This window comes from Podarcis filfolensis (genome assembly GCF_964270895.1).
Source record: "Podarcis filfolensis genome assembly, chromosome: 2".
Lineage (NCBI taxonomy): Eukaryota > Metazoa > Chordata > Lepidosauria > Squamata > Lacertidae > Podarcis > Podarcis filfolensis.
Genome location: NC_139605.1, coordinates 117,473,866 through 117,487,251, shown reverse-complemented (window position 1 = coordinate 117,487,251; position 13,386 = coordinate 117,473,866). Strand labels below are relative to the sequence as shown.

The 13,386-nt window shown below is 43.7% G+C and overlaps 1 protein-coding gene across 6 annotated transcripts in view; it reads left to right on the top strand.

Annotated features, from left to right (window-relative positions):
• SLC11A2 (solute carrier family 11 member 2) overlaps positions 1-13,386 on the top strand; it is a 66,379-nt gene that overhangs the window by 43,456 nt on the left and 9,537 nt on the right. For all 6 annotated transcript variants that reach the window (XM_083599274.1, XM_083599275.1, XM_083599276.1 and 3 more), the window contains 7 exons: positions 326-484; positions 1,312-1,395; positions 3,163-3,282; positions 4,257-4,406; positions 4,813-4,886; positions 6,940-7,093; positions 10,209-10,262. In XM_083599274.1, the coding sequence (XP_083455400.1) occupies positions 326-484; positions 1,312-1,395; positions 3,163-3,282; positions 4,257-4,406; positions 4,813-4,886; positions 6,940-7,093; positions 10,209-10,262 (795 nt within the window). The remainder of the gene's footprint in view (positions 1-325; positions 485-1,311; positions 1,396-3,162; positions 3,283-4,256; positions 4,407-4,812; positions 4,887-6,939; positions 7,094-10,208; positions 10,263-13,386) is intronic.

Sequence of the window (13,386 nt, the reverse complement as noted above, 5' to 3'; positions counted from 1 at the left end):
CCATAAGACGCACACACGTTTCCCCTTACTTTTTAGGAGGGAAAAATTGCATCTTAAGGAGCGAAAAATACAGTATGTTGGGTAGGCCAAGGTGCAAATTCCCGTACATGAACTTTCTGTTCCGAAAGGCTGGTGTCGTCACAGTTGCATTATCATACTGTATGTATCTGAGACCCTGTGTACACAGCCTAGCCCACCTAACTATTGACCTTCAGAAGATGGGTGAATATTCAGAATTTGCAGACAATGCCACCTGTTGGCTTGGACACAGCCTTGAATAAACCTCTTCTTACAGGCTGTGCTAACCTGTTCTCTTTCCGTCCAGTCTCGACAGGTGAATCGGGCCAACAAGAAGGAGGTCAGTGAGGCCAACAAATATTTCTTCATAGAATCCTGCATTGCCCTCTTCATCTCCTTTATTATAAACGTCTTTGTCGTTTCGGTCTTTGCCCAAGCCTTCTTTGGAAAAACAAACAAAGACTTGGTGAGTCCCTATTCTCTTATTTGTATTCTGGTACACTTCCATAATTTTAAGGCATTCCCAGAAGGGAACAGGATGAACATGCCAGTAACTTGGCGTGATCCAAACCAAACCAATATTTGAAGCATTTATGTCGTACTCGTCTGTCAAAAAGCGTCCTTTGAGTGGATGTGAAGATCAGTAATAAGGCAGGCCCCGCCCACACATTTGCAGCCCGAAAGAGGATCACACAAAAGCAAATGCGATTGGAGGGGAAGGAAGGCGGGAAGCCAAGCCCAGGCACTGATTCTTGATTACAAAATACCTATAAGACCTGTTGGAAACAGTTCAAGGAAAAGGGGAGTTGCTTGGATCTCAAAATCATCAATAGAGCTACCGTACATATGGGACCAGCACAGGTGACCGAGCCTGGCAAATATTTAATATTCCTACCTTCATGGCTGTGATTCGTGGGTTGGCCACTTTAATTCGATTCTGATTTTATTCTGCTTTTGAGCTGTGTTTTAATCAATTGTTTGATTTTGTGTTTTTAATGTATTATATATTTGGTGTATATTGGCCAGGGAGGGCAGGGTATAAATAAATAATTATTATTATTATTATTATTATTATTATTATTATTATTATTATTATTATTATTTTACATCCCATTTCTCCTGCTGCATCTTGATGGAATCTCCCAGCTATTATATTTAATTATATTATATTATATTATATTATATTATATTATATTAATTATATTATATTATAGCAATATGTTCCTTTCCTCATACTTGGATCGACCTTGTGAAAACGTAGTTTTTGAAACATGTCAACATTTGTCTTTGCAGCAAGAAATGTGTGCAAATAAAACCTTTGCTCCACCTTCATTGTTTCAATCAAATGGGACCCTGGATGTCGATATCTATAAAGGGGTGAGTAGGTATTTGAATGGCAATATGCATTTTTTTTGAGGCAGCAAAGGAAGATTGGACTTGGCTCAGAACCGTCTTTGATCGTTTCAGCCCTTGCTCCCTCAAACAAAGTTGACTGCATTTAAAATTCATGAAGAACCTTTGTGTAGCCAAGGAAAGGTTGAATTTAATGTTATGCAAGCAGACTTCCACTGGTACATTGGGACTTTCCCTCCTCTTCCCCCTTGCTGCCCCAAAGCACACATTTCAAATCTTCCAGAGAGACCCCCTGGAGCAGATTTTGGGGGGTGCGGGAGGTCCCATTGGAATAGCAGAACACTCTTAACATTTAGCTTGTATAATGTCTAGATTCTCTTTTATCTCCTTTTAATACCACTTTTTAAAAGAGCAATGATAAACACAGCTCTATAAGAATGCTGCCTAAAAGTCCAAATTAAAGAGGTAAAGTACCCCTGACCATTGGGTCCAGTCGCTGATGGCTCTGGGGTTGCAGCGCTCATCTCGCTTTACTGGCCGAGGGAGCCGGCGTTTGTCCGCAGACAGCTTCTGGGTCATGTGATCAGCATGACTAAGCCACTTCTGGCGAAACCAGAGCAGCACACAGAAACGCCGTTTGCCTTCCTGCCAGAGTGGTATCTATTTATCTACTTGCACTTTGATGTGCTTTTGAACTGCTAGGTGGGCAGGAGCAGGGACTGAGCAACGGGAGCTCGCCCTGTTGCAGGGATTCGAACCGCCGACCTTCCGATCAGCAAGCCCTAGGCTCAGTGGTTTAGACCACAGCGCCACCCGCATCAAATTAAAAACCATCATAGTCCAAATTAAAAACCATCATAACCTACCTCTGAAAAACACTAATATGCAAAGTTGTAAAATGTTCTGTTTTGAGGACAGTGAACATATTTGCCTTAAAAAGGAAGGTTTAACAAGCTTCCAGAAGGAAGTTAAAGAGGAGCTATCAAAGATCTTGGGGAACTTGGTGGAGTACATGCTGACTTACCCCACTTCAAACTGGAGACAATGCTTTATCGGGCATTAGGGCAACAGTCCATATGTCGTCTGTAAACAAAAAACAAAAAACCACCCTGCAAAAGTTTTGATTTCAATGTTTCAGCCGTTGTTTTTTCTCTGGACTTAGCAGGGAAGGACAAGAGAGGAGGTGCAAATATTAGACAAGTTTGGGTCTCCCCTTCATTGCTCTAGTGCAGGGGCCAGCAAACTTTTTCAGCAAGGGGCCGGTCCACTGTCCCTCAGACCTTGGGGGGGGCCGGACTATATTTTGGAGGGGGGGAAATGAACGAATTCCTATGCCCCACAAATAACCCAGAGATGCATTTTAAATAGGAGGACACATTCTACTCATGTAAAAACACATTGAATCCCGGACTGTCTGCGGGCCGGATTTAGAATGCTGTTGGGTCTAGTGTTCTGCAAACAACTTCATGGAGGTTTTTTTTAATTTCTGCTACCATCCAGAGGAACAGTGCAAGCTCATTGCTCTTGGGAAAATGGAAAGTTGACAACGTAACTGTCATTTGGCACTGGTGTATTTATGAAAATTAATGTATGTGTGCAGTAGCCCTGACCTTTAAGTTCATGTTCTGTTTGAGTAAATTGGCCAACCTCATCTAAATAGTGATTTTAATAAAATGGCCCCCTTGCATTAGATCGCTGCCTTGGCAGCTCTAAATTGTAAGTCTTTATTTGCCCTCCCCCCTCAGAATTTTACGTTTACACATCACTGACAAGAATCCTTCTGTGTTCTAGGGTGTTGTTCTGGGTTGTTCTTTTGGCCCGGCTGCTCTCTACATCTGGGCTATCGGGATTCTTGCTGCAGGTCAGAGTTCGACAATGACGGGAACATACTCTGGACAATTTGTAATGGAGGTATTTCATCTCTCTTCGGCCACGTTGGCTTATGTTTGTCAACCAGGAACCTTTTTCCTTACTTGAGTGAGGATGAGATGATGGAGATGTCGCAACCTGGTCTAAACAGTTCAGTTACCTGTGGGTGTATGCTTTCTGGTGTATGCAAGAAAAGCAGTGTGCAATAACTTAGGCTGCCGTGTAGCATCTTCAGAGCAGATGCTGGGACTAAGAAAACAAACAACAAAACTTGTCTTAATGGCATTTTTTAATACCTTTTTTAAAAAATCAGACTTTGCATGGCTTTCCATTTAAAGGTAAAGGGACCCCTGACCATTAGGTCCAGTCGTGGACGACTCTGGGGTTGCGGCGCTCATCTCGCTTTATTGGCCGAGGGAGCCGGTGTATAACTTACATACAGATTCCGGGTCATACATACAGATTCCGGGTCATGTGGCCAACATGACTAAGTCGCTTCTGGCAAACCAGAGCAGCGCATGGAAATGCCGTTTACCTTCCTGCCGGAGTGGTACCTATTTATCTACTTGCACTTTGACGTGCTTTCGAACTGTTAGGTTGGCAGGAGCTGGGACCGAGCAACGGAAGCTCACCCCATTGCAGGGATTTGAACCACTGACCTTCTCGTCGGCAAGCCCAAGAGGCTCAGTTGTTTAACCCACAGTGCCACCCACGTCCCATGGTTTTCCATTTATGATTATATAAATAAAAATGATTATTTTTTTATTTAAAAAAATCACCATGGAGTGATGTTTATGAAAATGAAAGACACACAAAGGTAAACGATGATCAAGTGAGAGAATACTGGAAGGTTGCAAGCGTATCTTTGTGAAGGTTCTGAGCATTAAGCTGAAAACTAGCTAGTTAACCTGAGAATGTCTTCCTTGTACCCGTATCCCACCCTACAAACTGTTGTTTGATGACATTTGAGCTCTGCTGGCTATTCGGGTCATTTGCCTCCCCTTTGCTTGTTTCAGGGGTTCCTCAATCTGAAGTGGTCGCGCTTTGCTCGAGTGGTTTTGACTCGCTCCATTGCCATCACGCCCACCCTCCTGGTTGCCATTTTCCAAGATGTGGAACGCCTGACTGGCATGAACGACTTCCTCAATGTTCTTATGAGCCTGCAGGTGAGAGTCCTGAAGAATAGTTGTGGGGGAACATTTACTGGCCGCAGCGAAATTTGCCCTCGGAAAGGCTTGGGAGGGATGACGGAATCCAGGTTCAACGCACTGGTTTTCAAAAGCAGGGATTTGAAATAATAAAACCTAGCAGTCCAATGAAAGGAAACTCAGCACATACTGAGTTGGTTTAGCAGTCTAGGGCCCATTTGTTTTCTACGTGGAAAGTCAGACCTGTGCAATGCAGGTTATTTCGTATGCTAAAGGGGACAAGCCATCACCCTCCAGGGAAATATCATAGACTTGAGGGTTAGTTTTGTAAGGCCAGCTAGGAGGAAATCCAGAGCTGGAAGCCCAAGTTTAGGATACCTTCTTGAGCAATATCTCCCTCTCCCCTTTTTTTCTTCCTTTCCAGCTTCCTTTTGCATTAATTCCAGTCCTCACATTCACCAGTTTGCGTCCTGTGATGAATGACTTCGCCAATGGCCTGTAAGTATGAAGGATTGCATGCGTAGCACATCCTTGAGGGACCTGAGAAGGGTAAAAACTGAGATGCATAATGTCCGCGCACGCGCGGGTTGCAATTTGGTGCTTCTGTGCATGCACAAAGCGTGATTTAGCGCTTCTGTGCATGTGCGACCGCCGAAACACTGAAGTAACCCATTCCGGTACTTGCAGGTTTCGGCACAGCCGCAACCTGAAGCGTCTGTAACCCGAGGTATGACTGTACAGTGGTACCTTGGTTTACGAATTTAATCCATTCCAGAAGTCCATTCTTAAACCAAAGCGTGCTTTCCCATAGCAGCGGGGGACTCAATTTACAAATGGAACACACTCAACAGGAAGCAGAACATTTTCTGCTTCCAAGGCAAAGTTCACAAACCAGCGTTCTTAATCCAAGCTGTTCAAAAACTAAGCTGTTCTTAAACCAAGGTGCCACTGTATCTGGGAACTATTGTCACTTGAGCAAGCCACTTTAAATCTCTGCACCTGTATGTAATTCCGCAGCAAGTTGAGGCTTCACTTTATTACTTTGAAGGGACACTCTTCACAAGAGCATAGGACTGTGTGCGTGTGCATGCATGCACACAGTATTTCTCTCCCCACCTTTTAAATAAAGAAAGGACAGGGGACCCCCCCCCCAAAATGTGTGGGATGTGTTTTATAGTCAGTATGACCAGTGGAACCTATAGCTTTGCAGCTTTTCTGTGGGATGCCAGGACCACGTGTCCATTTTAGTTTGCCGTACTCCTGGGCAACATCTTTCTCGATGTGTTTCGCCAGGCTGCTGTGTGCAACCACTGCTGCCACGGGTAACAAAAAAAATCAACTTCCAGCATGTTGCATAAATACTTGAAAAGCAATACATGGAGTGACTTGCCAGCTGCCGAACCTTTTACCCTGCCGTAAAACTTAGTAGAATACCACTCGTGCGTGCGTGTTTGTGTGTACACACACACACACACACACACATATATACACACACACACTTTTATATATACACACACACCCTACCTCATCACTGCAGATGGTGACAGCAGCCACGAAATTAAAAGACAGCTGCTTCTTGGGAGAAAATGACAAACCTAGACAGCATCTTAAAAAGTAGAGACATCACCTTGCCAACGAAGGTCCATATAGTTAAAGCCATGGTTTTCCCAGTAGTGATGTATGGAAGTGAGAGCTGGACCATAAAGAAGGCTGATCGCCGAAGAATTGATGCTTTTGAGTTATGGTGCTGGAGGAGACTCTTGAGAGTCCCATGGACTGCAAGAAGATCAAACGTATCCATTCTTAAGGAAATCAGCCCTGAGTGCTCACTGGAAGGACAGATCCTGAAGCTGAGGCTCCAATACTTTGGCCACCTCATGAGAAGAGAAGACTCCCTGGAAAAGACCCTGATGTTGGGAAAGATGGAGGGCACAAGGAGAAGGGGACGACAGAGGACAGTGTTCTCGAAGCTACAAACATGAGTTTGATCAAACTGCGGGAGGCAGTGGAAGACAGGAGTGCCTGACGTGCTCTGGTCCATGGGGTCACGAAGAGGCAGACACGACTAAACAACAATAACAACATATATATATTTACATACACACACACACACACACACACACACACACACACCTCTCTCTCTCTCTCTCTCTCTCTCTCTCTCACACACACACACACACACACACACACACAGGGTGAGTCCTTTAAAAGAGGTTCCGTGGATACAGAGTACACATGTTCCACGGGGCCTCTTTTAAAAGACTCACCCTGTATGTATTTACAGTACACATGAACACACTTTTGGTTGCTCTTCCACATCAGTTTCCCCTGCCCCCACACTGCAGAGTCCCATCCTGTAGGCTTCTAGGGTATTAGGTGGTTTCTGTAAATGTGGTCACATGACTTTATTTTTGGGAGCTGTTTTTTGGGTGGGGGAGGGGTTGAGTATTAAGCCTATTCTGTTGCACTTCTCAACCATTCCGCATAGCTGCAAGTCATTCCCAATTAATCTCCTCCCGCTATAATAATCGTTTCTTAATTTGACTTTTAGGGCCTGGAAGATCGCTGGGGGAATTCTCATTCTTATCATCTGCGCCATCAACATGTACTTTGTGGTGTCGTATGTAACTGGCCTGGGACAAACCCTCTATTATGTGATTGCTTCACTTCTCAGCATTGTCTACCTAGCCTTCGTGGCATATTTGGTAAGTTAATGGTGGGTTTGTAGTGTTGTTTGTTGTTGTTGTAAGTCTTCAAAAAGGAAAACAACAACACCTTACTAGGAAGCATGACTTTCTTCCCCCACCTGGTCCAGAGATGTTTTTTTTAAAAATCTATGGCGTTTGCCAGGCAATACTATTCCAGCACATTGGGAAACTGCCAGAATACTTTCCCCCCCTCACTGTAGGTGTCTTAATGCAGAGTTCTTCCCTCAGCCATCCCAGCACATAGCAGTTTCTGTATCTGCATCATTTCCCACTTAAAAATAACCTTATCTAGGGAAAATGAGATGGATTGCCCAGTAAATTAGAAGTTTGTACCTGAGGCTACATGATAGTGTTCTCACTGACTTACTTCGAAAACAGCGGGTGTATTTTCAGAAATGGTTGTTCTTCCCAGAACAAAACAACAACCTTGTGTGTGTGTGTCCCAAAATTTATCTCTTTAAAAACCAGCTCCCATCATTGAATCCCAGGATGTGACTATGCAAATGAAGGGGAGGGCCTATGCAGATAGCACTAAACCCAGTTCTAAATGGCTCCCACAAGGTTTATAGAAAAGATTGACACTGGCTGCAGTTTATCAAGGAGGGAAGAGATTTGTCTCCTGCCTCAGACACTGGGGTCACGGGTGACAAGGAGCTGGTTTAGCTCCCAACATGGCATTTCAGAATCTACACTTTAACTTTCTCCCATATATGTGATTGGATCCTGAGGCATTAAAACTGTGTTGCAGGCTAGCCTGACCCTCCTTGATGGTGATCCTGGCATGCACCAAGTGTGTGTCTGTGCACAGGTTTCGCTGCATCCCTAGAAGATACACAATTCAAAGTGTTGGTGCTGACCTTTAAAGCCCTAAACGGACTCAGCCCAGTAGACCTGAAGGAGCATCTCCACCTCCATCGTTCAGCCTGGACACTGAGGTCCAGTCTGAGGGCCTTCTGGCGGTTCCCTCACTGCGAGAAGGGAAGTTGCAGGGAACCAGGCAGAGGGCCTTCTCGGTAGTGGCGCCCGCCCTGTGGAACGCCCTCACTTCAGATGTCAAGGAAATAAACAACTATCTGACTTTTAGAAGACATCTGAAGGCAGCTCTGTTTAGGGAAGTTTTAAATGTTTGATGTTTTGTTATTCTGTTGGGAGCTGCCCAGATTGGCTGAGGAAACCAGTAGTAGTAGTATTACTACTATTACTACTACTACTACCCTTGTAAATACAATTCCTCCTTGCACTTGCACCTTTTCCTACTCAGTTTCCCCCTGAGTCAGCAGCCTAAAATACTTGGGCTCGGGGATGGTCTACTTTTCTCTGTGTCCTTTTGCAAATGTTATGGGCTGACTGAGAGCAATCTCTCCTCACTCTTATTTTACATATTTAAAGCAAGCGTGGGTGCATACCCATATCTTTTGAATGTCGCCCTACACAGTCTCCTCTCACGTACCAGATGGCAGGGGAAATTTGGCCCCTTTTAAACAACATAAATCTGCCCTTTATGTCATTTTGAAGCTATGTCTTTGAAATGCCTTCTCCAGAATGAAACTCTGAATTTCTCCATAGCATATTGCCTGCACATTTTGCTTCACAACTTTCACTCTAAAGGGGCTAGAGACTTAAAACAAAAAATATATATATGAAAGCTTACAGTTGTTGCTCTCTGAGCCTAGTTCAGCCATAACTCCTTCTTAGTGGCTCTGAACATAGGCACCATTTTAGCAAAAGCATTTCATCTTGCTTATAAGAGAGGGCACGACCTCTTTTAAGGAGCTGCCGGCCCTGGCGCATATGTGCATCATGTTAAAAGGAATTGTTTGTTGTTCTTCTGAAGTATTCTTCTGACTTGCAGTGATGCACATTTAATTGGATTAAAACTCCTACAATCACTCAGCTAAGATTTCTTTAGTCGGGTTAACTAGATCTGCCTCTTGGCATGCAATGGCAGCAACTGCTGTGTGACACTTTTTTCTCTTGGCTCCCCTCACAATGTGTTTCTTAGGGTGGAATTGCACAGCCCCCTTCACATTTTGAAACCTGGTACAATGCTGTTGTTTTGCTGAGGCATTGGGAAGTTGGGGCAGGGGTGTGACCCTAGGTGGTTTTCAACTAAAGTTTACTCAGAGTAGTGACTCAGCTAGGCTGGACCCTGAGATCATCTTCTGAGGCCCTCCTTTGTGTACCTCCTCCCCGAGAGGTCTGAAGGGTGGCAACATGAGAACAGGGCCTTCTCTGCAGTGGCTCCCTGTCTGTGGAATGCTCTCCCCAGGGAAGTTTGCCTGGCGCCTTCATTATACACCTTTCAGTGCCAGGCAAAAACCTTCCTCTTTAACCAGGCCTTTGGCTGACATAATCAAGATCCTATACCCTTTAAAATGTGACACTTTTGGGGGGGGGGGCGTGTTGGATTATTTTTATTTTATTTTATATATTGTGATTTTTGTTTGTGAACCATCCTGAGACCTCCGGGTATAGGTAAAGGGACCCCTGACCATTAGGTCCAGTCGTGGCCGACTCTGGGGTTGCAGCGCTCCTCTCGCTTTATTGGCTGAGGGAGCCGGCTTACAGCTTCCGGGTCACGTGGCCAGCATGACTAAGCTGCTTCTGGCAAACCAGAGCAGCGCACGGAAACGCCGTTTACCTTCCCGCCAGAGTGGTACCTATTTATCTACTTGCACTTTGACGTGCTTTCGAACTGCTAGGTTGGCAGGAGCTGGGACCGAGCAACGGGAGCTCACCCCGTCGCGGGGATTCGAACCGCCGACCTTCTGATCGGCAAGTTCTTGGCTTTGTGGTTTACCCACAGCGCCACCCATGTCCCTTTCCGGGTATAGGGCGGTATATAAATTCAATAAATGAAATGACCCACTCTGGGTTATATCCAACACTGGTCCTACTCAGAGCAGACCATTTCAGATTAATAGATATAATTCAGGTCCATTTATTTCAATGGGCCTCCTCTCCCAGTGAAATTAATAGACCTGAGACCTCTGATCTCACGGGAACAGTGCACTGTTTTCTTTGTAGTGGCTAAAATACTTTGTGGTGGGACTGTCTTTTTAAGTAAACCTACAATTGATTTGGGATTCTGCTTCTCTCCCCCTTCCTCCAGACTTGGCTGTGCCTAATAGCTCTCGGAGCCTCCTTCCTGGCCTGTGGTCGCACGGTAAGAGTCACGAGAACGTTGCTTATTGAAGAGCCGGCTTCGTCTCCAATTAATTAAATACTGGGTCTGTCTGTACGCAACAGGGAGCCATCAGGGCCAGTGTGTTTCTATGGTTTACTCTGTGAACATATCCAAATGTATGTGCGCTTTTGCACAAAGTTAAGATTGTGGTAATGGTGTTAAAAAACAATAATTGTGGTTGTACATATTGATAAATACTCCGGTTCTTTTCCTTGCTGTCCCCCTACAATCACACTCTAAAGAACAAACGAACAAAAATTCTCGTTGCTTCCGTTTGTAGCATTAGATTCTCAGTGTGAGAATGCAAACACTAAAATGCTTTCGACTTTAACCAAGGGACTAATACTATATTCTAACTGGGATTCGTTCAATTAATCGCAATCGTGTCTTTAAAAAACCCGTGTTTTAAAGGCATAAAATTAAATGACGTGATTGCACTTGAATAGAATAGACCCTAATGAGTCTTGCTAGTGTCGGCAGCTGGAACGCAAGGTAAAGGCTAACATTATTCAGTGCTAAGGAATGCATCATTATTCTGGGCTGTATTCTTGAGGATGCAGGTAAATCCCCATGGGCAGGAAGCAGGAGAGAATCTCCCTGCATGTTGGGAAATAGCATAAGAAGCGTTATGCTGAATCTTGTTTCCTGTGAAGCTGGCTTTTTGCAGGCACGCAGCGTCCCCACAGCTGAGCATTCAGGCCCTCCATTTGGAACCCAAAATAATGCAGTTTGATTAAAGTATTGTCCATGAATTCTGCTAAATGTAGAAGCTGGCAAGCGAGTCAGTCTCCTGTCCAGTTGATTAATGTCGGCTGACCACTCCTTCTGATAACGATTAAAGGCAGGCGTAAGTTAGTGGTGCTGAGGCTGTTTCTGAATCCTTTATCAAAGAGAGCCTTGCCAAGCTGAGAACTTATTTTGGGAGGAGTACAAGCCACTTCTGAAAGTACAATTGCTAGTTTCAATATTAGTGAGAGTACTGGTGCCTGCCACATGGCCAGAGAATCATCTTCTGCAGGACTACTGTCCAAAAAATTACACAAATGGTTGTGGCTGCACATTTTGGCTGAGAAGCAGGTAGAAAGAGTGCTTTGCTTGGTCATTTAATTGTTGGTCTTCACTAGAGGAATGGCTTGCTATCCCCCTCAAGAGATGGGCACATGTATCATGTGCTCTGGAGCTTTATTTCTCTTAAGCAACTGTACTCTTCAGTGTAAAAGCAAGATCACAGTTAAAAAGAGGAAATCCACAATTTTTGTATAGATTTCTCCTTTTCCTGTCTCCACTGGAGTTCTCCATTAGAGAACTGTCAATTCTGAACCAAAAGAACAACTGCTAAAAATTAAAACTGGGCCCATACGTTAAAAAGTGTTAATTGACTTGCTTGGTGTGCAATTCTGGTGGTCAGCAATGGGGAAATAATTTTGCATTCAATGTTTACAAGTTTTTACTGTTTGTTTTGTGACTAATTGTTATTAATACAGTGAAGTGATGTCCATATTTCCTGTAACTCTTTGTGTCGGGAATGTTAGGGTTAAAATGAAGGTTTCGGCATCCGTTGGAGGAAAATACTTAAGTATGAATACTTGAATCCTCTTTCTAGCCAGGAGTCTCCTACTACACATACTATCACAAACATATTTTAAAAAACAAAACATAGTTAAGCTGGTGTAATTATTCCAGTTACTCCTTCCGTCATCTTAAATGGTTTTTCTGTATTTCTTTTTGTTGCTTCATTTCCTTTTAACAGTCTTCAGGGTAGCATTGCAAAATCCTCCCCTTTTGGCATTACAACATTGAGATAGATACTAAGAAAGGACTAACTATAGTATTAATAACGTTAATAATTACATCACTGAGCTATGTGTAGGGTACTGGGTATAATGATGAATGGTTTTTACCTCATGGAATATGTTTCATATATTCCTCCTGGAATATCGTTCAGAGATGCATGTGTCTGTCATCTGTTAAATAGAATTCAGAGGGACTTCCTAAGGTTGCAGCGTGGTCTGAAAAGGCCCAATACGGAACATAGTAGCACATTGTGAAACAAGCTGCACAGAGACAATTCCACTACCTCCATATTCTGTTTCATTTGGGAAATGGTAAACATTTAGATTCCCAAATATATTTCTGTTCTTAAAAGAAGAACCTGAGGGAGTCCTTGAGATTTGCCTCAAGCAAGACTTGCTCGCAAATATTGTCACTGGTCTCAAATGTTACCCTTATCTTGTGAAACTGATAAGAATACTGATTTCGCTGGACTAGAATTCGGGCTTTGTTGCATCTACTTCATCAGCTGTGTTTCAGGTCCAAAACCAAAACAGCTTTGGATGGATTCCAATTTTAATACTTTTCTTGCACGTATTGTGAGGCTAACCACCCACTTGGCTTGAAGAGGGGTACCCAAAATCACTAGAAGGTAGGAATCAGAACTGGTCATAACTTGACCAATGTCCCCACCCCACAAAGACATTTGACATTCTCACACATTCCTTCATGTGCGTTTCTCTTTTAAAAACACTAACGGTACATCTTGACTTGAAATGCCCTAATTTTTCCAATCGTCACCAAAAGCCAGACTGTCTGTCTTCAGGATTCATCCTCCAATTTTTCCCGTACCATTTTTAACGTGATCATTATCGTTTTGCTCCCTGGGTATTGATAAGATTTAACGGGTTGAATAATAACTTTATATCAGCGTTAACCTATGCCCTGTTTTTGACAAATGTCAAAGGTTGCATTCCAGGGCGTAGTTAAACATGCTCAAATCCTTTTAAAACTGGTCAGCCTAACAGACGCTTGGGTCTGTGTTGGAGCATTAATCCAAGGCTATAATAGCCTACTGGCCCACATACGATGGGGTATGGACGGACGGACTTTCTATTGCTGCTTCAAGGTGCACCTAAATTTCAAATGCAGAGAAAAATACAATTAAACTATTTTCAGTTAGTGTGGGAGCAGCCAGTTCTGCTCAAGAACTAGACAGTACATTTTTGTCTCATGTGCACATGTGGGAAAAAATTAATGGCAGCTGTGAGGATCTTTTCCTTAAGAGAAGGTGACATTGCATGTGTTTTGAGACTTTCAAGTTGGCTAGAAT